The sequence below is a fragment of the Sapajus apella genome, unplaced genomic scaffold (assembly GCF_009761245.1).
Source record: "Sapajus apella isolate SASKATOON/1434 unplaced genomic scaffold, GSC_monkey_1.0 scaffold127, whole genome shotgun sequence".
NCBI lineage: Eukaryota > Metazoa > Chordata > Mammalia > Primates > Cebidae > Sapajus > Sapajus apella.
In genome coordinates, this window is record NW_022437067.1 from 3,599,375 (window position 1) to 3,626,797 (window position 27,423).

Sequence of the window (27,423 nt, forward strand, 5' to 3'; positions counted from 1 at the left end):
AGGGCTGGCTGTGGATGGAGCATGTTGGCAATAGAAGGCCACTCGGCTGGTCCAGAGCCTCCCTGGCCATAGGGTGTCTCTTCCTCACACCCTGAAACTCTCCTTATCACTCAGCAAGGCCAACTTCCTTGCCCCCAGCACTGGCCTCCAGAGCTGCCATCCTCTGTGGAACTTCTCAAATGCTAGTGGAACTTCAGTGAAAGAAATGAGTCATTTCTGTATCCGCCACTGAGCTCAGAGCTGAGTATTGGTGGCTTTTGTTCTTACACAAGCCAAAATTTCAGGCTGTGTGTGTGTGTCTCTGCGTGTGTGTTCATGTGTGTGTTCATGTCTGTATGAGCATGTGTGTATGAATATGAGTGTGAGTGAGCATGTGTGAGCATGTATGTGTGCAAACATGTATGTGTATTGTATGCATGTGTTTACTTGTGTGTGAACGTGTGTGTGAATGTGAGCATGTGTGAAACTGAGCATGCGTATGTGTGTGTGCATGTGTGTGCGAGCATGTATGGGTGCATGTATGAGTATGTGCATGTGTGTGAACGTGTGTGTCTGTGTGTGGGAGTGTGTGTCTGTGTGTGGGAGTATGTTTATGTGTGCATGTGGGTGTGACCATGTGTATTTACGTGTATGTGAACGTGTAAGTGTGTGAATGTGTGTGAACATGTGTGAGCATGTGTGTCTGTGTGTATGTATGTGTGTGCATGTGTGAGAGCATGTAGGGGTGCATGTGTGTATGAGTGTGTGTGTGCATGTGTGTGTGTGAACGTGTGTCTGTATGTAGGAATATGTGTGTGTGTGTGACCGTGTGTGTGCTTGAGTATAAGTATGTGTGTATGCATGTGTGTATGTGTGTGTGCATGTGTATGAATATGTGCATGTGTATGTGTGTGAGAATGTGTGACCATGTATATGTGTGTGTGTGGTCTGTGTATGTGTGAGTATGCATGTGTGTGCATGTGAATATGTATGAGTGTGGGAGTGTGTGTGCATGTGTGAGTGTGAATGTATGAGTGTATATATGAGTGTGTGACCGTGTGTGTGTGTGTGCGAGAGAGGATGTGTGCATATGTGTGTGTATATGTGAGTGTGCTCATGCATATGTGCGCTCATGCTTTGGAAGCGGCCCTGGAATTCCCAAATCCTCTCTCTGAGGGGTTTTCACTTCTCCCAGGGCTGGACTTGCTGCTCCAAAGAAGATGCTGCCTGCCCTAGAGCAGATCTGATTTCCCCCGCCCTGGAGTGGCCCAGGGTCCACGGCTAGGGAGCCACGTTTCCCCACCATGATGCAGCATTCTGGTCCCTTTCTGTCTGCTGGGCGGTGTTCTCTGAATGCAGGTCAGAAGGAGCAGATGGATGGGGCCTGGCTTCTGCCTGTAACCCATTTTGTAATCATTACATTCAGTTCAGCAGCATGTATCATAGCGTTTCTCTTTGCCACAGGGGTGAATGTGCAGGCTTGGTCTTCACCAAGACGTGTGGCCACACCATGAAAGGGGTCAGTGAGCAGCGGTTGCCCATCTGTCCCCCACCAGTCATGCCACACACAAAGTGCCCACTCTGGGATTCTTGGGATCCTGTAGGCTAAGAGTCACGTACTTTTCCTAAAGGGCTAGATGTATGTATTTTAGGTTTACAGGTCATAAAGTCTCCGTGTGAAACGTGCATTGAGATCATGGCTCCGAAGGCTACTGTTGGGTGGTTCATGATCTTGCAAACATAAGGTGAGGGATCTGTGCCCCCTTGACCCTAATGGAGCCCCCAGGGTGCCCAAGCCTTTGGAAAGCCTTTCAACTCAGAAGGCAAACCTCACTGCCAGAGAATTCATTTCCCAGGCTCTCCACCCACCTCGTCCTCACCACAGTCCCCAGTGCCTCTGCTGAGAATCCCAGATTCGAAAGGGGCAGTGCTGAGATTTGGTCAAGAAGACAGTCCTGAGAATGGAAGATGGATTGATGCCTTGTTAGGTTTACAGTTGGGTGGCATGGGGCCTTTCTAGCCAAGACTTGTCCCCTGGGCTCTCTCTGACCCCTCTCTGTAGCACTCTGTGTTCCCAGGTTCAGAGCAGTCTGCAAATACAGAGAAACCCATGGGTGACACTGGCAGCCCGTGCTGGGTTCAGAGGTCATGAGTACAACTTCAGGTCCCTTCTGGAGCCCACAGCCAGACAGATGTGTGTGAAGAGCTCCAAGTCTCTCTAGACTGTGATGCCAATGGCCATCGGCCATAGCTGCGCAGAGAACACCCAAATCTGTTTCAATCAGGGTTCTCTAGAGGGACAGAACTAATAGGATTGATATATATTTAAAGGAGAGTTTATTACGGAGAATTCACTCACACGATCAAAAGATGAGGTCCCACCATTCCCACAGTAGGCCATCTACAAGCTGAGGAGCAAGGAAGCCAGTCTGAGTCTCAAAGCTGAAGAACTTGAGTCTGAAGTTTGAGGGCGTGAAGCATCCAGCTAGGGAGAAAGAGGCCAGAAGACTAAACCAGTCTAGTCTTCTCACATTCTTCTGCCTGCTTTTATTCCAGCTGTGCTGGCAGCTGAGTAGACTGTGCCCACCCAGATTGTGGGTGGGTCTGCCTCTCCCAGTCCACTGAATCAAATGCTCATCTCCTTTGGTGACACCTCACAGACATCAGGAACAGCACTTTGCACCTTCAATCCCATAGAGTTGACACTCAGTATTAACCATCACAAGGCCGCCCCTTGTCAACTTGAACCCTACCTCTCCCGAAATTATACATAATCTTCAAATACAGACAATAACAAAGTCTTTTATTTCTTTTTCTTGCCTGATCACTCTGGCTAGAACTTCCAATACTGTATTGAATGGGAGTGGTGAGAGAGGGCATCCTTGTCTAGTGCCAGATTTCAAAGGGAATGCCTCCAGTTTTTGCCTGTTCAGTATGATATTGACCGTAGGTTTGTCATAAATAGCTTTTATTATTTTGTGATATGTTCCATGGATACCTAGTTTATTGGGTAGACTGGACAAAGAAAAGGTGGCACATATACACCATGGAATACTACACAGTTGTAAAAAACGATGAGTTCGTGTCCTTTGTAGGGACATGGAATGAATCTGGGAACCATCATTCTCAGCAAACTAACACAAGAACAGAAAACCAAACACCACATGTTCTCACTCGTAGGTGGGTGTTGAACAATGAGGACACGTGGACATAGGGAGGGGAACAGCACACACTGGGGTCAGTTGTGTGAGGGGGGCTACGGGAGGGACAGCGGGGGGTGGGGAGGGTGGGGAGGGATAACGTGGGGAGAAAGGCCAGATATAGATGATGGGGGGATGAAGGCAGCAAACCACCTTGCCACGTATGTACCTATGTAACAACCCTGCATGATCTGCACATGTACCCCAGAACCTAAAGTACAATAAAAAAGAAAGACAATAGCAAGATCACAGTTACGCCACACAAAATGCAGCGGTCCTTCAAACAACCCCCCGAAAGGCTGTGCGGTACAGCAGTGAGGGCTGAAGCCTGGAGCAAGCCTATTGAATCCCATGCCTGCCATGTTTTAGCTGTGTGTGCCCACAGGGTTAACTGTGCCCTGAGAAATACCCCAACTCCTAAGCCGGTGGAGTGTCCTGTTGGAGAAGAGTGTCTTTTTTTGCCTGGGGGCCTTGGGTCTGGCCAGAGAGTACAGCAGTATGACTTATGGTGGGAACCTTGGGCTGTGGGGCATTGCAGCATTAGCCTGACCTTCAGAGGGGCTGGAGACCAGAGTCAGCCATGCCGAGGGGCAGCCCGAGCTATGTGGTAGAGCCCAGCATGAGTTCTGGGCATCAAGGCCCAAGAGAGCTCCCCTGTTTGGCGATTTTCATGCGTATTGTCACACAGCGTTGCTGGGATGAGACAGTGCTGTCCACGTTTCTCCACTGCAAGGAGACATCCGGAAGCTCGTGCCTGGTCCCCCCAAACTCTGTCCCCTGCCTCTCTTTCTGGCGCTCCTCCTTCTGTGTGATAAACAATAACCAAGAGTATAATGGCTTTGTGAGTTCTGTGAGTCTCCCTGGTGAATTCCAAAGCCTGAGGGGGATCTTGGGGACCCCAATGGCACTGCACAACCTTGGGAAAATCTCTTAACCTCCTTCTGGACTTGGGAATGTATATGTGCCCACCTCTTGGTGCTGTCGCGAGCTGCAAATGCACCAAGTCACTTGGCACGAGGCTTGGCACGCTCTACCAAGAAACTTGGGGTGACTCCGTGTAATGGATTGACTCTACAGCAGCTCCTAGACATCAGTCCCCTGATCTCCCTCCCTCCCCGGGTTTGTTACTGATGAGGAAAGCGCTGGAGGGAGAAGGGTGTTCAGAGGAAACAGCCAGGGTTGGGCTTACGTCTCCCCCTGTGAGGGACACTGGGGGTGACCCTTCAACCCAAGGCTTCAGCTGCAGTGACATCTGTCCAATGGGCTGGCCTTGTGCCTCGGAGGACATCTACCAGCATCTCTGACCCCTGCCCACTAGATGTAGGTTGTGACATCTAGTCTCTCCGCCCACAGTTGTGACAACCCAAGGTGTCTGCAGACATTCCAGATGTCTCTGGTTGAGGATCACTGCTCTGCCTGCCTAGACCCTTCGGGATGATTCCCTGGGGCCTGCCCTTCATTGTGAGGTTGTGACCAAGCTGAGTGTGTGAGATGCCAGCACAGCATTTCCTTAGAGGGAATTCCGTTTCTGTAGCGAGTGATCCTGTCCCAAGCTGGAAGGACCTCTGATGACAGGAGACTTTCTCTCCATGTAGTGTTGGCCTGAAGCACTTCCCTGAGCCAGGCCACCACCTCTGTGATGGTGAATTTTATGCATCAGCTTGACTGAGCTGAGGAATGCCCAGATAGCTGGTAAATCATGGCTTCTGGGTGTGTCTGTGAAGGTGTTTCTGGAAGAGACTGGCAGTGAATTAGTGGACTGAGTACAGAAGATCCCCATTCAGCCATGCAGATGGGCAGCATCCAATCTGTTGAGGGCCCAGATAGAACCAAAAAGACAAGAGGCAAATTCTCTTCTCTCTCTCCTTCCCTCCTCTCCCTCCCTATCTCTACCCCTTTCTCCCTCTCCCTCCCCACTTTCCCTTTCTCCCCTTCCTTCTCCCTCTCCTCCTTTTCTCAGTCTCCCCCCTCCCTCTCCCCCTCCTCTTTCTCTCCCTGTTCCTCTCCTCCCACCTCCCTCTCCCCCACTTTCTCCCTCTCCTTCTCCCCACACCTTCCAAAAAGAGGGAATAATCAGGAACTCTTGTGGGTTTTCCATATTTCAGCCTGCTTCCTACAAATGTTGTTGGGACCACATGTCAAAAGGCCCAGTCCGTGTCCAACTGTCACTACCATAGGGTCTGTAGTTTATTCTGAGAGAGAGAGAGATCAGCCTGAGCTGGGTCATCTGTCTTCTTCTGCCCTTGGACTTGGACATCAGAGCTCCTAGTTCTTGGGCCTCTAGACTGTGGTACTCACACCAGTGTCCCTGCCTACTGACCTGAACGGCCTCTGGTGTTGGGATACCTATCTGGAGCTGGGACATCTGTCTCCTCCTGCCTTTGGCCTTGTACTGAATGACACCACCCGGTTTCCTGGTTCTCCAGCTTGCCGGCAGAAGATCATGGGATTTCTTGGCCTTCATAATCACATGAGCCAATCGCATCACAAATCACTTCTCATAGATCTCTGTGTTTTCTGGGTTTTGTTTCTCTGGAGAACCCTGACGAATACATTCACCCTTGGAAGACTCTGCGAGTTCACTCAGGACTCAGCGCTTTCCCTTCTGTCCCTGCCATCAAAGCTGGTGGCCTTGTTCTTCTGTGAGCTTCCCAGTTTTAGAAGATGCATGCTTTTTCTTAGCATTGTGTTCCCAGGAGGTCAGCAACTGACTCAGATGGACCCTAAACGCTGGGGCTCCTCCAGTTCCAGCAAGTCAAGCTGCCTCTCATCTGTCCACCGTGAGGCACTGTGAGTTTCTCCATAGTCAGGCCAGCGTGTTCCCAGAGACGCTTTTTCAAGGACTGCAGCGAAGTTGACATTTTGCTGGTCTCTGTGGGGAAGGAATGGCTTTTTTGGGGGTTAGAATTGGCACTTTGGGTCCCAGTGTCACCTGTCATCTGTCAAACGTACCCTTGCACAATAGACCTCTGTGTCCAGTGAGCATGGTGCTTTGTTCATATAATTCAGACACTCTGGACTCCTGCGTTGTGAAATCAGCTATGACAGGCAGAGCAATGTCATCTATTTTCCTTGGCCAATTCCAGGGCCATCACTCCTGCCCTCATCCAAGTGTGCCAGTCACACGTACCCCACGTCCTAGAAAGCAAGCCCCTGGTGGGTTTGTTTTTGCCATGGACAGTGGCCCATGTTTGATTCAGCTTCATTTAATAAGACCTTGTTCAGACCCAGAGACGGATTACAAACTTCCACATCAATCTTCAGGGCTGATCTTATTACAAACCACCACAAATATAACCATAAAAGCCCTATTGATTGATGCAGAGCTTGGTAATCCATCTGTCCCCATCCGTTATTCTGGGGATAATTTTTCATTATCTGGATGGCAGCTGATTCCTCGAGCATTAGCATACACTGGCAATTACCAGAAGCAGAAAAAAGCCCCCGAATTAGCAGGAATAAGAACACCTGTCAGGAAGGGGCAGTAAGAATTCCCACACAGCGTGCTTCCATGCACCAGGACCATGTCTGAATTGCAAAGAGTTTGAAGATGGGATGCAGTGTTGACCTTGGAAGTGGAAAGGGAAAAGTTTGCTTGTTTCTTGAGGGCATAGAGTGTGTGCTGCCTGTAGGTGACATCATTGCAGTCTAGTCATAGCCCCTGGACAGCTGCTGTGGAAGCCGTTCCAGGACTGCTGCGGGGCAGCAGGCTTTATGGGACAGGTGTTCATGCTCAAGGTGGCTAATAGCCACCAGAGACTTGACCAGAGGGAATGTTATTTAAGGTGAGAGTATTGAGTGAAGACGGAGAAAGGAAAAGAGTTGAGGCCTGAGAATGGTGCCATTTGCATAGTGTGGGAAAAGTCCTTTCTAGAGACCAATAACATATGGTCTCTCTCCACGCAGTGATTCCATAATCTGAACATTCTTGTCTTTGGCAAGACGCTGTTTCTTTTTAACATGGAAAAATTGAGATGGACATGGCTGAAATACTTCTAAGGGGCATCGAAGGAATTTCCAAAAATCAAAAATCCTGTGTAATTGACTTCTCAAGGGAAACCCCATGCAAAGTTATCTACTATCAAGTGGCTTCATATGGATAAACCCAGCAAGATAAGGCCACTGCTTCTGGATGCTAAGACCCAGCCATAAATTAGAGGCTGTGGGTCTCTCTGAAACCAACTTGACAGTGACCAGTGAGGAGCCTGGCATACAGCAAAGCTTTGATGGTGGAGCAGGAAGGTTCTAGTCCTTCAAACTAAAAGATTGCAGTATGATTCCAAGCATTAACCAATCATCCAAAATAGGGACATACTTTTATTTAATCCACAAGCAGAGCCACCTTGAGCTGCTCACCTACGTCACAAATCTGTAAACTGTGGTCCGTGGGCCAGACACGGCCACTGCCTGTTTTTGTGCATAAAGTTTTATTGGAAAACCGCCCCATTTGCCTCTCTGCATATTGCTTGTGGCTGCATTTTTTTGCTACAATGGCAGAGTTGAGTAGTTGTGACTGAGGCCATACTGCCTGTAAAGCCTAAAATATTTGCTATCTGGTCCTTTAAGAAAAGGTTTATCCACCTGGGGTGCACATGAAGACTTAAGATAGGAAGGAAGCTACTCCTGGCTCTGGGGAGAATAAATGATGGGACAGATGCTGTAAACACCACACAAATCCTCTCATGTTCTTTTGCTTTCTTCTAAGTGAGCAGCCTTCCAAAGAGTGGAAGCGATGAAGAACCCTTGGGAATTTTCCCTGTTTCAGCCTGCTTCCTACAAATATTATTGAGACCACAGGTCAGAAGGCCCAGTCCTTGTCCAACCATCATGAGGGTCTGTAGTTTACTCTCATAGCTGTAACTTCCTATGCAGGAGCCCAGGAACCCATTAGAACCCACGCTCCAGGTTTTGAAGCACAGGGCTATTTACTTTGCAAGAAAGCCTGTGCAGGGGTGGTAAACTGTTGATCTTGAACTTCTTTAACAAAAGAATGTGGCCACAGGTGTGTGGAATTTGGATTTAGATGTTTGGCTTTCTTGGGGACTCTAGAGCAGAGAATTGCCTTTGTCCAGGCTCTGCTGACTGACTAAGGAAAGTCTTTTTCCTTCCTTAGCCTCAGGCACCCCCGTTGGTCAGACAGATTAAAAAAATGCAGGGTGAAGATGGTTAAATCAATCCCAGGTGTGAAGGCTTAGCTAGGTGCCTGCATCGAGGGGTCCTGTAGAAAGCATAGCCGTTGTATTGTGGGTATGCGTCTGCCCAGACCCTCTTAGCTGACGATGAGTCCACAGTGCACCCTTCACATTTTAATGTGGGAAGTCTAGGAAGAAAATTTATACAGAAGCCAGGAGAAGGGGCTCCAGGGCAAGGCCAACATCAGAAGTAGATCATTACTTTTCTTTCTGCTACCTAGGTTTCTGATTTTTGACCTCTCAGTTATAAGTTTAATGTTATATCATGCAGCTAAGATTACCATTATCATCAGCATCAGCATCACCATCACTATCACCATCACTATCACCACCATCACCATCATCACCATTACCATCATCACCATCACCATCACCATCACCATCACTATCACCATCATTATCACCATCACCATTATCATCATCACCATCATCACCATCACTATCATCACCATCACCATCACCATTATCACCATCACCACTATCACCATCATCACCATCACCATTATCATCATCCCCATCATCATCACTATCACCACCACCATCACCATCACCACTGTCACCATCATCACCATCATCACCATCACCATCATCACCATCACCATTATCATTACCATCATCCCCATCATCATCACTATCACCACCATCATCACCATTGCCATCATTATCATCACCATCACCATCATCACCATCACTCTCACTCTCACTATCACCATCATCACCATCTCCATCACCATCATCATCACCATCACCATCGTCACCATCACCACCATCACCACATCATCACCGTCACCATCATCACCATCACTCTCACCATCACTATCACCATCATCACCATCACCATCACCATCATCACCATCACCATCACCATCATCATCACCATCACCATCATCACCATCACCACCATCACCACATCATCACCATCACCATCATCACCATCACCCTCACTATCACTATCACTATCATCACCATCACCATCATCATCACCATCACCACCATCACCATTACCATCATTATCATCACCATCATCACCGTCACCATCACTATCACCATCATCACTATCACCATCATCATCACCATCTTCACCACCATCACCATCATTATCGCTACTGTCCTCACCACCATCACCGTTATTACCACCATCACCATCACCATCAGCAGCCCCCTTCTCCTCACAAGAAGCACAGACAGGATGAACACATACACTTCGTGACAGCACGGCTTTCTCTTGACTGGGCCAGGGGGGAGTGCGTGGGTAGAGGGCAAGAGAAGACTCAACAGACAACCCACCCTCCACAGCTGGCCATCCTTTTCAGTCCTTCCTGCACACGAGGTCTGAGTTTGGTCTCAGGAAACTTGGCATGTAGATGGAGATTACGAGCACTGGTAGGCACGCCCTTGTGGGTGGGATTAGGCATGGTCCCTGTGGCATAACTTAGCTTTCAACTCATTAGCAGACCAGCCTGGCAGTCCCAGAGAAGGGACTTGCCCAGAGGCTTACAGCAAGTGGCACAGATTGGGCGCAGGTTTATGAGAGGTCATTGGCCAGAACTGCAGTGAATGCAGCACGTTTGTGCAGGGGGCACCAGAACAGCTGTTCCCTGCAGGTGAGCAGTGTTAGCACTGCAGGCACACAGTAGGTGCACAACCAACAGTTCCTGAATCAGTGGATGGGGGAGACCCACCACACTCATGTGTTTGTGCCACTGTTTGCCTGGTGCTGCTATTCTGTGGGTCCTGGAGGGAATCCCTTGTGACAAACAGCAGTCACCCCCAGAGAGGGGGAAACAGGATGACAAAGTTTGTTTTCTGGCCATGCCAATGTTTAATCATTTATGAACAATTTCCCCCATGGGGATCATATCCAGCAGAGAGCTAACATCTGTGTAAGACTGTCCTTGGGAGGCCGCCAGAAAAAATGTGACACTGAAACCTGCCGTACTGAAACACGCACACGCAGTGTTCTCACGCCAGCAGCCCAAGAGCTTGCTCACGTACGAGGGGCGGGCCTCTGCAAAGCGGACACCAAGATGGAGCCCCAGGCCAGACAGGACAGCTGGTTGCATATCAGGCAGAAGGACGTGGGGAGACAAGTAGAAGCGGGTGCTGCCCCCTATGAGCTTGGTGGACTCCCTGACTGCCTTGATCTTCCAGCTTCTTAGGTGCTGACGGGGACCTTCTGGGTAGACCTGGTTGGCTGGTAATGTCAGCCAGGGGATGTCCCCAGCATCTGTGGGATGCGACAGACGTGTAGTCAGGAAAGAAGGTGGTCTGGGGTGGGGAACAGAGGCAGGAGCTGTTGCAGACCTGCCCTCCTATCTCCCCAGTCCCATGTCTATGGTTAGAGGCAAATGCCGCAGAAGGTTTTGGGACAGAGGGAGGGGACGGAAGAGAGTCCCTGCCTTCTGCCATCGTATGTGTGGGTGTCAGCAAGCAGCTGTTGGCGGGAGCTCTACCTGCCCCACTTCTGAAGTGGCTGGTCCTTCTGTCCCTGTCCTGCTGATTCCAGTGTCTCCACCTCCCCATTCGGGAATTGGAGCCAGGGCAACAAGGTAGACCATGCCTTCTCCTCTGAGACTGTGGGAGGCTTCCACCGCTGGCCGGAAACTTCATTCCTGGAACCTCGTGAGGCACTGAACTTCTTAGCGAGGATTCTGGAAGGAGGCAGATGCCTCCCCTGATCTGAGTGCCCTGGATCTGGAAGGGCGTCACCCCATGTGCTCCTCTTCCTACCGCCCCAGTACGTCCTGGCCCATCCTGGCTCCTCCTGGGTCAGGCCAAACCCCGTTCCCACTCACAGGCCAGCAGCGCTGGGGCTCGCGGTTCCAGAATAGAAGAGCAGAACTGGTGCAGGGTGAGAAGGGAGAAAGGGGCCATGGGGAATATCTCAGCCAGAGCCGACCTGCTGCCGGGTAGAGGAGGCAGGTGAAGGGCCTGGTCAATGCAAGAAAGAACACAGCCGTCTATGATCCGGGTCACGGTTTGGAGGCTAAGAGGGTGGTGGAAGCAGAGAGCCCGGAGCTGGTGCTCCTTGTTCTCAGAACCCGGGTGAGAACAGCCTCGTGCCCACGGGCTGCAGCCGGGGAGGCGCGAACTAAGCATCTGTCGTGCTGCCCCGAGTTCCCTGTCGTGGATGGACCCTGGCATCCGCAGCGGGGTTGGGGGGACACGCCTCCACCTCTCCCGGCGCCCCTTGCCTCCTGAACCTGGTTTCACGGGTGCCCTCTTGCCTCTTTCCTTCTTTCCAGGTCTGGCTGTCCATCAGATCATCACCATCACCGTCTCCCTCATCATGGTCATAGCTGCTCTCATCACAACTCTTGTCTTAAAAAATTGGTAAGGCTCCTCTGGCCCTTCTGGCCCAGAAATGGGGGACTTTAGGGGACCCTGGGTGGTGAACACAGAAAGGACCCCACTTTCAAAGCCAGCCTGCTCTGCTGGCTTCTGCCCCGGGCAGTTCGGCTGCCAGAGGCTGCCCGCTTCTCTCCCGATTTCCCTGCAGGAGACCAGCGAGCCCAGCCTTCGGGACAGAGTTTCTTGGGGTATGTGTGGTCCCGGGTTCCAGACTCTTTCTCGGTATCCAGGTGTCCCTGGGGATGCTGTCTTCCCAGAGCAGAGTCCCTGTGTCTTACCTCCTGTACCTTCCCTGGAAAGGTGGGGGCAGGGCCCTCCTGCCAGCGGGATCCCACGACCCTCACTCGGGCTCGGCAGCCGGTTGCTGAACCAGCCCTGTTTGTATTCTCGGTTCCTCTCAAAGCCAGTCTGTGTGCTGAACTAGGTTACCGCCTTCCTCCAGGCGGCCTGCCTTTGCCTACTTCCTCCTGGAAATTGGCCTACTTTGAGGCCGGCCTTGCTGGGTGTACACACCTGATAAGTCCCCGAGAAGTCGGGGGACTGCTGGGAGACCCTGCTGCTCAGAAGCGCCTTGGGGACCCCACCTGCCTGCAGCCACTCCTCCAGCAACTGCGTCTCCTCCTGGCATCCAGGCTTAAAACTCTCTCATAGAGTAACAGACCCAGATTGTCCCCTTGCTGCCTGCACACAATCACACGAATCAGACAGGGCTGATGGTGGAACCCGAATCGGAGCCTCAGATTCACAGGGGAATGCGGGAGAGCCAGAGAGGAAAGGCCAGGTTGCGGATCAGAGGAGGTGGGACCCCTTGGCAGGCCACGGGAGGGTGGGGGGTAGCACAGCCCCTCGACAGACCTCCCACTCAGCTGGCGAGGCCTCAGAGCCACCTCCTGACAGGCAGCAAACTGGGACCTTGGGCATTTTCTGGAGGTGATGAGAACACCACGTACCTCACAGTGGGGCTTCTTAGGCAGGGGCTGGCCAGAGAAGGGGCCTTGGACCCCCAGACCGTATGGATGGTGGAAGGACAAATCCCACTGGACATCTCGACAACGTCTCCCCAGAGACAGGGGACTTTGTAGCCTGTTCTGTGACAGGTTGATGTGAAGCCTTCATCTTGCTTTTCCCACACTCGAGCTTACAGCAGACCTTCAAAGAGCACTTTGGGAGAGCAAGCCCGGGAGGGTGGGTGAGCAAGGCCTGTGAACCTGACCTCCCTCTGAGGAAGATTTTGGGGGTGGGGCTGCCCCAGGGGTTTGGCATTCACCTTCTGACCTTGGTTTATGACGGAAGAGGTTTCTGCTCCAGGAATTGAGATTCCTCGAATTGGGAAAACCCCAGCAGGGACTAACCGAGACTTAGAAGGAGAAGGTGCACCCCCTGTCCCCTTGTCCTTCCACAGCCCCTCCCTCCACACAGGCCCTGAGCGTGAAGGGGAGGGGGTGGGCAGGGGAAATGGCCCCAATGAGGGGAGACGTCCTCGGCTCCTCATGCAGCAGGGGAGGGGCCTCCCAGCCGCCCCTCTTATCCTTCCTGTGCTCTCATCATAGAAGCAGCACCTGAGGGCCCCTGATTCTTGCTTTGTCAAATCTCTGGACTGGCTGGGGTGGGAGTCCCATGGTCATCCTAAGCGGCCTCTGGAAGCCCCTGTGGTTCAGAGGTTCTAGACCATAGTGGGCAAAGCACGCAGGAGACTTCCCTCTGCAGACTTGATCCGGGTCCAAGGACAAGCCAGCTTGTCATTTCCAGCTTGTGCACCTGCCCTTGTGGGGGGAGGGGAGCTGAGGACAGGGGCTTTCTCATTCATCAGCTTTCCCCAAAGACAGGTCCATAGTCCATTCTGAGATGAAGGAACGGACCACCCCAACCTGTACCCAAAGGCTTCCACACGCTCTAGGTCCCTCTCACAGGAAGGACCCATCACGGTTCTTAGCCGTGGAGGAGTTCGTGGGGAAACTGAGTCAGCACCATGGTCTGGCTGATGCTCCTTAGTCAAGCAGTCCCTAGCTCTGCGATCACACAGCTCACCACTTACCCCCTCATCCTCCCACTGCAATAGCCATGTTTAAAGTTCACATTTCGTTTTTTTTTTAAAAAAGAGTTGATTGCTTGATTGTGGTTGATCTTTCTGAAGAGGCTAGGAATTACCTTTTAATATGAAATGATGCGGAGCTCAGGCCTGCAAGCGAAAGGCCCACCGTGGAAGCTCTGGAGCGGTGTTGCTGGGTTTTCGACCTCTGCCCGTCTTCCCACCCCAACCTCTTTCTCTTCCAGCTGTGCCCAAAGCGGGAACACTCGTAGGAACAGCCACCAGCGGAAGACCGACCAGCAGGAAGAGAGCTGCCAGAACCTGACAGACTTCACCTCGGCCCGGGTGCCCAGCAGCCTGGACATATTCACAGCCTATAACGAGACCCTGCAGTGTTCACACGAGTGCGTCCGGGCGTCTGTGCCCGTCTACACTGACGAGACGCTGCACTCGACGGCGGGGGAGTACAAATCCACATTTAATGGAAACCGGTAAGCTCGGCTCTGCTAGACCCTGCGGCCACGAAGCTCTTGGCGGTCCCGACCTCAGGGGTTGGCATGGCCCAGCGGGGAGCTGCTGGTCGGTTTAGGTCTTCCCCGAGACCGCTTTGGGGGTCCAGCCAAGGCGGACAGCTGATTTGGCAAAACGAGAGAGGCAGGGTTGATAGCAAAGACTTTTATCCACTCCCAGATCACACAGTGGCTGGAATTTCCTTCCAGACCCCTCGACTTGGCAGTGTCAGGAAATGCATATTCTCCAGGCCCTCGCTCTGAGCCGCCATCCTTCACCCACCAGAGCACAAAGGCCAGCCCTGTGGTTATCCACCTCCTAAGTATCAACAGATCACAACTGCTCCCACCAGAGTCAGCATCTCCAGCCCCATCAATAAAATGTCAGTGGCAGATTTCACAAAAATACCAGATACCCACCAGACTCTCAGACCAGACGTTCATTACTAAACGCTCCTCTTGTTTGATTATTCATGTGTAATGCCTCCAAGAAAATATACCCCACAACCATCCCTGGGAATATTTAAGAAACCCTTGAGTCAGCTTCCGAAGTGTTGTCCAGAATTAAATTAAAACATCAATAAGCTTTTTTCTAAGTGAGCATACAAATATATGCATCATTTTGTAAATTAAATAAACAGTCTCCACAAACTTGAAGAAGAAAGGAGGAGGCTGTGAGGCTGCCTCGAAGGGGCCACAGTGGAATTAGCAGCCAGGGGACACCGCCCCAGGCCTCCTGGAAGGGCCCTCCTGGAACCCAGGGCCAGGCGATTGGACGTGAGTCATTTTAGAAGGGGCTGGCTGCAGGCTCCCTTTCGTTGTGTTTGCTGATTTTTTCAGGGGCCCTGGTGAGCGAGGGCTGCCGGGGCCATAGTGTCCATAGTTAACGTGTCTTTGTCCTGCTTGCTGGAATGAGCAGATGTTCCTGAAACACCCGGCAGCGCCTCTTCTTGGATGTCCATGTTGCATTCTGCAATCTGTCGAATTCTCTGTCTTAGACGTTCTCTTCCCTTCCAAGGGAGGACGGTGGCGCTCAGAACCTCAGAGCTGTTGTTCTAAACCTCAATGGTTTCACGCTCAGACATTTGGGCAGCTCATGGGTGCCATTCCAGACTTCCAGAAGGCTGAGTTCACAAATAACTGGCTAACAGACTTCCAAACCATTTCACTGAGTATGTGGATGTTGGCCTGGATATGAATCTGGGCCAGCCAGTGCTTGGGCCGTGTGTGGTGGGTAGAGGGCAGAGGCCTGTGGGTTGGCCCTTGTTGCTTCTCTTTTCTCACCTTCTGTGCTTGTGTTGTGCGGGGAGGTGGGGCGGGGGCTGTCCAAGCGCAGGGTTGGCACAGCTGCTGCTCTCAGGCCCTGGCACGGAAGCATCAGATGGAGTGAGTTCTTGCCCTTTGGCCCAAGGTATGCTCTGTTGGCTTTCACTGGCCTTGGAAAATGGTAGCTTGGTCTCAAAGGTGACAAAATATGAGGGAGAGACATTTTGGGAGCCAGGTTCTGTCCTTTCTGTCATGTACAATAAAATGGGTCAAATCTGTCGTCAGAGGCAGAGACCCCAGGCTCTGGGCTAATCCTGCAAATTCAAAAATGACAGTCTGGAGACGGAGCAGCCTTCCGGCCTGCACAGCAAAGTGCTTGTGTGCCCAGACCCCTCAGTCTGTGTCCCCCAAAGCCTCTCAGGGTAGAAAGCATTAGTGTGTGAGGACTCCTCCCCAGCCACAGGGAATGGGGGATGTCCCTTCCTGGAAAGACCGGGGTCCACGTTGAGCGCCTCCTCTCTCAGGAAGCCGGTCTGCACTGCAGGCCTGCCCCGGCTTGCCCATCCTGTGTTCTGTGCCAGCACACAAAAGCCCATTTTTCCGTCCACTGCAGACCCTCCTCTTCTGATCGGCATCTTATTCCTGTGGCCTTCGTGTCTGAGAAATGGTTTGAAATCTCCTGCTGACTGGCCGAAGTCTTTTTTACCTCCTGGGGGCAGGGCGGACGCCATGTGACTGTTTCATGGTAGGTACTTCTCTTTGGACGTTCCTGTTTTATTTCCCTTTCCTCCCCTCCCCACCTCCCCTGCATTTTGGGATAATCGGAAGTCCTCCTAGATGTGGTGGGTGGATTTCCAATGGCACCACTCCTCTGAACGCGAGCCAGGGAGCTGGGCTTGTGATCTTGACTTTGGGTTTGTTAGAAGTGCCCCCCTCGTCCCGGGGAGGAGAGGGACAGACACTCACGCACCCTGATGACACGTCCTGACTATTCTTATTGGTGTCACTCCTTCCTGCAGGAAGGCCACCATACGCGTGGCCTACGTGGCAGGGAAAGTCATTCCCTGAAACAAGTGACAATTACAGCTCTCATTTCCCACAACACGAAGAGATCAGGGCAGCGGCCAGGGAGGCAGGAGTCGCGCCTCCTCCGTCACGTGTCTTCACATCGGGGGAGGGCGCGAGGCGGAATTAAAATACAATTTTGAAATATAAAAATAAGAGATAAGAAAGAAAATGATAAAGAAAGAAAGGGAAGAGTTGAGACATCTACTAATTTGAAGCCAGGAACCGGCACCCAGACAGGATGAGTTTTCCACGCTCTGCTGGATGGGAACATTTGGTTTGCTTTCAGTGATATTAACTTTAACGCTGACGTTAAATTGCCTCCTTCTGTGCAGAGTCTCCGAGCACTCGGGCTGCTGAGGGGAAGGAGCATTTCGCCCTCCTGACTGCACATCCGTGCGTTGTGTAAGCACGGCCCATGAGTGCAGCAGGAGGGTTTCCTGTTGTTTTTGTGTTTCTTTTCAATGCTGGGCTTTCTAAGCAGGCTCACCGTGCCTCCTTCCAAAGGTGACCTCAGATCCCTTCCGTGAGTAGGGAGCCCTATTTCTAGCATGCACTACCAATATTTGAAAATATTTCTTTCTCACGTTTTGTCCACCTTCTGATATGGGGGACTGAACGGACCGTGTCCTCAGGGCCCAGGGACAGGGAAGGTCTTGAGGACTCAGCCGGCTCCACCCAGCTTGGGGCGGGAAGCCGGCTGCAGTCAGCGAGGGGAGTGAATCGGTCAGTTCCTCATCCTGGCATTAATGAACCGAATGTTTGCTCCAAATCAAATCTCCAGCCCTCACTCCCTATCCCGCAGCCAACATGTTCTGCCAACTGGCAAAGAAACGTAATTAGATTAGAACGGGAACCGAGCCGCCCTGCAAGGGCCTTTGCTGTGGCAGGTAAGAGGCAGCTTGTCCCCACCATTCAATGGGGGGAGTGCGCCCTGGAGCCTCCGTCAGAAACCAGTGCCTGTGTCCGCCTCACCGCAGGTCCCCTGATGAAGGGAGCCCCTTTTGGAGTGCCAGCCAAGCTAGCCACAGGGAGCTGGCTTGCTGACAGCGTGTCCCTCTAGCCCCTGTACAGCCGCTGTGGGGACTGGGTTCTGGTGGTGGCCAGCATCTCTGTTATGTTTTTTTTAAATTCATTGATGCATAATTCATTGACCTGGGAGATGCTGGGCCTTAAGGTCAAGGACCCTCACTCCTTCCTGCCAAGAGCCACAGGCCCACAGAGCTGGAGAAGTCAACTCCAGGGGACAGCTCCCTTATATGGATGTTCGCACGGCAGCTCATGGAGCACTTTTTACTTGCTCAGTCCTCCTAGCAATCCCTTTTCCAAGTGGGGAAACTGAGGCAGTGGGCGGTTAAATGACTTGGCCGAGGTCAGCTCCCTAGGAGAAAGGGGACAGCTTCCTAATGTTTGCACAGCAGCTCATGAAGCACGTTTTGCTTGTTCGGTCCTCCCAGCAATCCCTTTTCCAAGTGGGGAAACTGAGGCAGTGGGCGGTTAAATGACTTGGACGAGGTCAGCCAGGTTGTAAGTGGCGGGGCTGTATCGCGTGAGGGCTGCCTGGCTCCCAGACTTCCCCTGCCCACTCCAAAGGCCTGAGCCCAGGGATCCTTCCTTTCCATTAGAACCAGAAGCTGCAGCACTGACTTTGCAAAAACAAGATGAAATAGGGCAGAAAAAAAAGTGTTTTTATTTACTCATCTGCCCCATAAAACCTTTGTGTCTCATCAGCCTGGTCCTCCCCTTCCAGCAGTGTGGGGCACTGAAGGCCCCCCAGAAACACTGTTGGGGGGCCAGCCCTGAGCTGCAGCCCCAGCAAAGGCAAGAGATATGGGTTCCCCCAGATGGGCCCCAGGTGGACCCCACTTCCCAGCTCTGCCCAAGGAGCTGTTTCAGGACCACCTGCATTTATGCAAGGAACATCTCTGCATCTAAAGAGCTCACCCCCTCCCCGTGGCTCTCAGGTGTGTCGTCCGTAGAGTTCCGAAGAGCCCGTGGGACTTTCTACAAGCCAGTCGCGCTCAGCCTCTGAATCTGCCGACACGAAGCCTCGGCTCACTCCTGGTGGCCTCCTTCTCAGTGGCTGCGGACCAGGAGGGCCATGCACACAGCCTCGTTAGTCCTTGATAAACGCCGAAAGATTCCGTCGCAGCTTGCAGGAAGACCGTTTATCACTTGCTAGCATGAAGGCGCTGGGATTCTAAGTATCCCCTGAATCTTGCAGTTAATCCCTGGACGTGAGCATCGGGTGCAGAATAGCCAAGAGATATGTCGGAGTTGCTGGGGAGCTTATTGTCCCTAAATAAATAGCAATTAATACTAAAACATTTAATTAAGGTTTAAGGGCCAGCGGAGATGTTTCTTGCGCGTCACTGGGAAGCCTCTCCAAATGCGTCTTTAATGAAGACGAGCCCGTTTCTTACCACACCGCTGTCTCCGCCCTCCAATCCATGTGCACATTTGAGGCCCACGCGGCAGCCACGTTGGCTTTCCTACAAGCGGTTGTCCAGGATGCCAGTGGCTCCCAGGCAGATGTACACCCTAGATTCAGCCTTCATGAGAGATTCCAACACTTTCTTGCCTCAGAACACCTTCGTGGAGGGGCCAGATTGCTCCGCACAGAGACAGAATGAAGCCCGCCCTTATCCTCCAAAGAAGGGCCCTGGAAAGCAGGCCTGCACTGGCTCTCTGTCCAACTCCCTGTCTTCCACACAGCAGGTAAACGTCAGCAGACCACATGAATGGCGGCCTCTTTCCCTTTGCCAAGGCTGCTTCCTCCTGAACGGAGCCTGCAAAGTCATAAAAGCTCTGGAATCTGAAGCCAGGGAGAAATAAATCGTGCATTATCGTTATTTGCAAAAACATATGGAAGACACAACTAATCAAAAAATACAAAGTGCACCTGCGCCTTCCCACTTTGTTCTTCAAAAATATACATTAATAGAATATCAAACTCTTGTTATTCAGAGGAGCCTATTTTTCAAAGCAGCATCCATACTTTCTGGAAGCTGTGCTCTCTGAGCTGAGAACAGCACCACGAACACTTTGGGGGGAAGTAGCACTTCAGATTGTAGAGAAATTCTGCCCTACCTCAGGGGCACCTGCCAGCCTGTTTGCTCTTCTTGTTTTTTTGGTAAAAGCAGACATTGGTCATTACACCCAGTGACCCATGGTGAGGCACACAGCCCAGTGGGGCCAGGCCAGCCCAGAGTCTCCTTCCAGGCAGCAGAGGGCAGAATTTATCCCAGACCCCGATCTGGAGGATGGCTTTGCCAGACACGCACAGCTTCCCTTTTGGGCCGGGGAACCCTGGTGGACGCCCACCTTCAGCCATGTTGTCTCCAGCGATGGGGTCCAGGGATCACCTTCTCCGTCTTTCCCGGCTGGCCTGGGACCCTCCGTCCCTCTTTGGGTTTAGTGCCAAATGAAAGGCTCATGTGCTAAGTTGTGGCACAGAAAACCCAAATAGCTGAAGTTTGAGCAACAGGACTTGGGCGGAGCGTGGGCAGCCTCAGACCCTCCTCCTGGGCCAGGGCTGTGATGCCACCTTGGTCTTGCAGGAAGCCTCTCTGCCCTCTGCAAAGCCAGCGAGGCTCTGGAAATGGCCATTCGAGGTGCAGGATTGGTGCCATCTCTCTCTTTCTTTCTCTCTCTCTCTCTCTTTCTGTCTCTCCCCCTCTCTCCCTTTTCTCTCTTTTCCATCCTGAGATGCAGAGAGAGAGATGCCCGTAGTCTTGGGAGAGGCTCCCTTCCCTGCGTGGCTGGGGATGCCTGGCGCTCGGGGCACAGGCTGCCACCCGCGAGTTGATCCCGCGCGTCGTGTGTGTGGCTTCTGCATCAGCATCTACCTGCGTCCCTGGAGGTTATTTCCAGCCAGTAAGGATGAGTCTCAGGGACTGAGGACGAAGCTGCTTCACACCTCTGAGCCTCTCCCAGTGTTGATTCCCTGCTCCGGGCCAGGCACAGAACTGGAACCTGTATGGACCCATGGTGAACAGGCAGGAGACCCCGTTCTCAGGGTGCTGTCCTGCCAGCAGGGGATGCTTTGCCCACCTGCCCAAATAAAGCTCGATGCAGGTGGTCCCAGGCCCGAGATGTCACCGAGCTAGTGCTCCGGGACACAAAAGTAAAATAGAGGATGTGTGCAGAAAGGAACGGAGCACCCAGGAAGGCCTCCCCAGAGAGGTGATCTCTCCAGCCAAGACCTGAAGGATTTGAGGCTTCAGATTTGCAACTCGAAATCAGGGAACCTGGAAGAAGAAGAAGAAAAACGAGGTGGAGAGGCGGCCAGGACCCAGAGCAGAAGGAGCTCATGAGCCAGCATAGGAAGCACGGGAGACCCTCTCCTTTTTTTGAGACGGAGTCTCTCTCTGTCGCCCAGGCTGGAGTGCAGTGGCTCGATCCTGGCTCACTGACACCTCCACCTCTGCCTTCACGTGCGAGACCTTCACGTGGGAAAGCAGCAGGATAGTGTCTACCTGGGAACACCTCCAGAGCGTGGCCGGACACCCAAGGGGTGGAAGCTGCTCCTCTGGCCTTTACTCTCCTGTTTAAGGTCAGGATCAAGGATTGGAAAGCAGCCGGGGCCATGGTTCCGGCAGGAAACCATTCTAATTAAGGTGGCAGCCATGTCACTCATGGTCCAACCCCGAATACATTCAAGAGAGAAAGGTTGTGGCCTTGTGAATCGTCAGTGATCAGGGAACACAGGGACAGCAGCTTACACCAGTGACCGTCCTGGGACACCAGGACCCAGTGTAGGGTCTCCACGCCCAGCCTCTAGTGACCCCAATATTTTTATCTCCCTTTTGAGAAAAGTTTTAACTGTGGTAAATCCACGTACCATACAATTGACCATTTCACCCTGTATGCACTAGTTCAGAGGCCTGAGTGACTTCGCCGTGCTGTGCAGGCGTCTTCACAAGCCAGCTCCTCACCTCTTCCCACCATCCCGTATTCCATCTCCACACCCAGTGAACACTCACCCCCCATCTACCCCAGCCCTGGCCCCCCGTTCTTCTCTGTGTCTCTGTGAATTCGGTGAGTCTGGTACCTCGCATAAGTAGAATCATACAGCATTTGTCTCCACATTTTTTAACTTTCAACAGCAATAGCAAGATGGACCTATAAGAGGGATATTTCTCTCTGTGTTGTAATAATTAATTCATTTTTTAGGCCCCTCTTCCCCAAATCCTGGGAATGTGGAAGAGGTGGGTGGGGGTGGGGCACAGCTGGAGTAAGGCTACCAAGAGTGACCCAGCGCTGAACCAAAAGCATGCTCTCCTCCTTTTTTTTTTTTTAATTTTTTTTATTTTTTTGAGACAGAGCCTCAATCTGTTGCCAAGGCTGGAGTGCAGCGATGCCATCTTGGCTCACTGCAACCTCTGCCTTCTGGGTTCAAGTGATTCTCCTGCCTCAGCCTCCCAAGTAGCTGGGACTACAGGCATGTCACCACACCCAGCTAATTTTTGTATTTTTAGTAGAGACGGGGTTTCACCATGTTGGCCAGGACACCCCCTTTCTTTACATGCAGTGACCCCTTGTGTCCACAGCAGCTGGTCTTCCCGCAGAGCTGAGCGGACACTTCACTTAGCTTCATGGAGTTTTCCACACTGGTGTCATTTGGAGGCCGCAGGCAGGAAGGTGACGTTCGGGGCCCAGCCTCTTGTCCAGACACAGAGGGGTCCAGGGAAAGAACCAGCCCCTCACCCCCACCTTCAGATGAGTAGAATCTGGCACACTGAGGCTCCCGGAGACAATCAGGGACGCGGTGCCGCACAGGAAGAGCTGTTCCATGGCCTGCCAGCGTCCCCGGCCACTCCCGGGATGTGTCCTGCAGACAAACAGCAGGTGTGTCCCACCTGGGGCCCCTCTTCCCCCGTTCCAACCAGAATCACAGCGATGGGCTCATTTGATTCAGGAGAGAGAAAGCCACACCCTCGTCTTTGAGAAGAACCGGGGAATGGATCCAGGACCGGCAGTCACTAAACTCACCTGGGGAGCTCTGAATCCCTTGTTCACAGGCACTACCCCGAGAACCTGATTCCAGGTCTCCAGAGGTGGGCCTGGGAATCTGCGTTTCTGAAAGCCTCCAACGATGGCTATGATGGAGCCAGCCTGGCAGCATGCCGTGCCTGGAGCTACTGGAAAAATTATAGAGCTGCCACTGAGTGCTTTTCCGACTTCTTTTTGGGATGAGGGTGAACACCCGCCCCATCCCGCCACTTTCTAATACATGTCATCTGCACAGATGAGGACGTGGTGGCATTTCCTTTCTATTGTTGACAGTCCTAGTTGCCTGTAGTTGAGAGGAGCTCTGAGTGACAGCAGAGGGACCCAGACAGCACCCCAACCCCGTGACAGGGACGCAGCTTTGAGCAGAGGGTCCCCGGGTGGGGCCATGACATGTTCCAGCTCACCTGGCCATGCCCAGGAGGACTCCCTGAGGGATGGTGACCTACTGGGGGCTCTCACTGAGCCAGGGACACTGCCTTTCCCATTTTCTGAGGCTTGGGCTGGCTGGGTAGGCTCCGCCCCTTCTCAGTCCACCTGCTGAAGGCAGCAATCACAGTCACCCTACCTGACCTGTGCACAGGTGGGACTCACCTTCTCTGTCTTCAGCAAGCTCACCTCTGGGGAGATGCAGGAAGTGGATTTTCTGATATGGTCCATTTATCTCTCCTGAGCCCTGGCCACAGGGAGCCTGCAGCTGAGCAGTGATGGGAAACAGGTGTCCCGTCTTCCTGCAGCACAGGAGGGAGCTGGCCGCATGCCACCACCCACAGACAGGGAGGGAATGCTGGGCTGCCACACTCAGGCCCTGATGTGCACGCCTGGGACCCGATGCCCCGCCCCTGCGTCCCCACCATGAGGTAGTGGAGGGGGTGGTCCCAGCCCCTGGTAGCAGGTTCAGAGCTCTGCAGATGACCAGAATTCACACAAGCTTGAGGCCCCCACTTCATGCTGCAGGACTCCCAGTGTTTCTTGCAGTTCCTGCTGCCCAGTTCTAGTGGGGCCTGTCCACATTCCAAGGACTCTCTGTGTCCGTGAACCCACGAGGGCAGCGATCGGGCTCTGCACACAGGGGTGCCGCGTGTGGGGGCCCCTGCGATCCCGGGCTGCTGCCATTTAATCTCCTCTTGTTTTCTCTCCACACAGGATTCCGTTGGTGAACCTGTAAAAACAAAACAAACAAAACAAAACAAAAAAAGACAAAACCTAAAACTAAGCTTTCTAAGGCGGAGGGTCCCCGCACCTACCACTTCTGTTTGCCGGTGGGAAACTCACAGAGCAGGACGCTCTAGGCCAAATCTATTTTTGTAAAAGTGCTCATGCCTATGGGTGACTGCCTTCTCCCAGAGTTTTCTTTGGAGAACAGAAAGAAGCAATGCAGGAAAGGAACCGGAGGCAGAGAGACGAGGACACCCAGCGAAAGGGCCGGGAGGAAGCATCCGAAGCCTAGGATTGGTCCTACGATTCTGAACCTGTGCCAATTATACCATTATGTGCCATGTACTGACCCGAAAGCCTCAGCCGAAGAGCCGGGGCCCAGCGAATCACGCGGAGAAATCTTACAGAAAACAGGGGTGGGAATCTCTTCCGACAGAGTCGCTATTTCTGGTTAATATACATATATAAATATATAAATACAGACACACAACACACACTTTTTTTGTACTGTAGCAATTTTTGAAGATCTTAAATGTTCTTTTTAAAAAAAATTGTGTTATAGGTTACAAAATCTGATTTATTTAACATGCTTAGTATGAACAGAATAAACCAGTGTTTTCTACTTTGACAGCTCACGTCACACACATATTACAAACACGTGTGCACACACACACAGTACACACACATGCATATATTCGCATCTATTGGAAATGCAGTTCCACAGGTGAGCATATTCTTTCTGGTGACCTGGTATTCCATCACCGTTCACCCAGGGAGGGGACAGCGTTGACCCAGACGAGGAGGCGCTTAGATGACACCTCCTGCCTTTGCTAGACATTCGGTGAGTGGCATCAAATGTGTGACTTACGATCTTGGGCTAGAACGAAGAATGCCATGGTTTTATATATGTATATATATATGTTTGTGTATATATATATACATATGCATAAATATGATGTTTTTTTTTTCATTTAAATGTTGGAAGATGCTACCTAACAGCCACGCGCACACTGACGTGGTTGGTTGCTTACAAACGGGCCTGAGGCTCGGGCTGGGTGGGTGGTGGATTCTTGGATGTGTGTGTCATACAAGCATAGACTGGATTAAAGACCTTTTCCAGTTCCAAAAATTAAAGGAGTATATCCTTACGACGTGTGTGTGTGATGTCAGGGCAGAACTTAGATATACGTGAAGGGCCCCAGTTCGTGTGAAAACGAAAAGTAGCCATTCTGTGTGCAGACCACGCAGGCTGCCCCACCCTGGCTCCGCCCCAGCCGGCGCTGTGTTACCTTCCTTGGTGCAGGTGGGCAGGTGTCGCTCGCTTTGTCTAGGGCCCATGGGTGACCTGGAATCTTGGGGGAAGCCTTAGCAATGAGGGTGTTCTCCCATCAGCTTCCAGTGGCCGACGGATGTTTCTCTTTTGTCATGGAGAGTCCTACTGTAGAGCTTCCCAGTGGGAACAGGGGCCTCAGTACAGAGAATCCCAGCCACACAGTTTATAAAAAATACTGCCACGCCTCAGGGCCCCCCTCCTAAGCCGCATCTGAAACGTGCTCACTAGTGTCCCAGACTTGCTGCCAACAGGGGGTGCTGTAGGGATGTAGGGGGCATCTCATGGCCCCGCTGGGCCTCCTTAGAGGACGGTTCCTGTCTATGGAAGATGCCTAAGGTGGTGTAGGTCCCTGTCTCCAAAGACTTTATTTCTCACGCACAGCCCACGTGCAACTTTGATCTCAGCGGTAGAGTGCATGAGCCAATGCAGTGAAATGTCGCAGGCCAGGTGAAAAGGTGAAAGACCACGCAGACGGCTGACCTCCCTCTCCTCACTGGCCGGGTTGATGACCTGATTCTTCCCTTGGGCTCAGTCTCCCTCTAAAACACCTTGAAACGTGCTTGAAAAGTTCATTTTATATCTCCTGAAGCATGAGAGCCTAGAGTAAAGCCTCTGGAGGGGAAGGCATTGTTTCTGTGAGGTCTGCGTCTGTGGTATTGCTCACGAATTAGGAAAAGTTGTTCTTTAGTCTCTGTCCTGTTGTTTTCCTCCAAGCTTTGGCACATACCGAGGCAGTGCAAACATCCACCACTGACATCTGGCCGTCTCCGGGCTCCCGGCACTCACCTGCACGGCGCTCCAGCCTGCAGCCCTCTCCGTGTGTGTCATCCGGCCTCGTCCACCCCATGCTCCTCCAGCCACTCCCTCCTCCTGACTCCAGGTGAGCACAGGGGGTGTGAGTGCGCGGTGAGGGCCGTCCGCTTTGTCTGGCAGGCAGTGGGGGCTGCTGCTTTGGTCTTTGATGTACTGAGCTCAGGAGTGAGCCCAACCGAAGAGGAGGTGACGGCAGGGGGCCCCGTTGGTTCACTGACCATGAGAACCCAGGATTCCCGAGGGACTCCTGGTATCTGCTCTGTCATCTCCCTGCAGCTCAGCCCCCTTCCCCAACCGCAGGCTGCACCCTGGGTGCCCTTAACTCTTTCCTGGGTCCATAAGACATGGAGCCTTGGAAGGAAACGTAAAGCAGCAACCCCCTTGTCCCACACCAGAGGCGCAGACTCAAGGCAGGGCTGTGAGACCCACACAGGCACAACCACCAGACAAGCAGATGCATGCACATTCCACACCCAAAACTCTGCTTCTGCACCGACATGACATCCATCAAAATAAATCCACGCAGGCAAAGGCTGCTGTGCCCGAATGTATGTAAAGACGTATTATTTTACTTTTTAAAATGGTTATCTGCTCTCCCAAACCCTTCAACTGGGATCATCGTCTAGATAAGAGGAGATAATGACTGAAAGTAAGTGGACCCAGGAAACACAGCACCAACCACAGTGAAGTCTGCACCGGAGCACAGGACTTGCCTGCTTTGGGCCGTATGTATACGTCATGCCCATGTACTTGGTGTGTCGGTGGCTGCTGAGCTGGCCCCATCAGTCCTTCTGCAGCCTTGGGGTAGTGCTTCAGTCCGGTTGGTGTCCTCTTTTCTCTGCTTGACCCCTGGAATTCAAAGTATAATAGCAGACACTTCCCTTCCCTCACCCAAGGCCTGGTCCTTACCTCTGCTCGAGTTTTCATGTCTAAAGGAAAGAACTTCAAGGAAGGGTGATGTGGTTTGTTAAAGTTCCCCGGTATTTGTCCACTTCCATCTTATTACTCACGGAGTCTCAGAGATCCCACAATTGCAAACCCCCTGGCAGCCTCCTGGCACCTGGCATTTGCCTTTGAAGCTTTAGAAACAGCTGGGAATCCGCTCCTTGTCATACAGTCAAGTACATTTCTAGACAAAGTCGCTCCGAATCTTCACGAGCTTGAGGTCACTTTTGTCTGATTGGAAGATGCGTGTAATTGCTCTGGTTTCCGAGTTTGGCGTGAGAAATACAGGGTTCTCTGGGCATGGTCGGGGGCTTCCTTGCCGTTTCCCACTGGGCTCAGATTCTGTCCACGACCAAGACAAAGCCAAGCCTTCTCATGCCACGTGGAGGCGTAGTGACAGCCTGGGGAGTGTGGAGGGGGCTGTCAGTGTTCCTAGTTACTGCCCTCCCTGCATACCGAAGGCAGAGGCCACTTAGGGGACCTTCTGTTCTCTGTACTATTTCTAGTCCTTCCCAGTCTTGGACTTGGGTGGACTTCTCATATCACATTCAGCTCCCACATATTCACTCCA

General features: G+C 52.2%; 1 protein-coding gene across 1 annotated transcript in view; it reads left to right on the forward strand.

Annotated features, from left to right (window-relative positions):
• The window catches only part of AJAP1 (adherens junctions associated protein 1), a 131,929-nt gene extending 107,020 nt beyond the window's left edge, over positions 1 to 24,909 (forward strand). Inside the window, 4 exon segments of the mRNA XM_032262218.1 lie at positions 11,617 to 11,704; positions 13,997 to 14,242; positions 16,140 to 16,271; positions 23,750 to 24,909. Coding sequence (XP_032118109.1) covers positions 11,617 to 11,704; positions 13,997 to 14,242; positions 16,140 to 16,212 — 407 coding nt within the window. The 3' untranslated portion in view covers positions 16,213 to 16,271; positions 23,750 to 24,909.
• Positions 24,910 to 27,423: the final 2,514 nt, after the last annotated feature.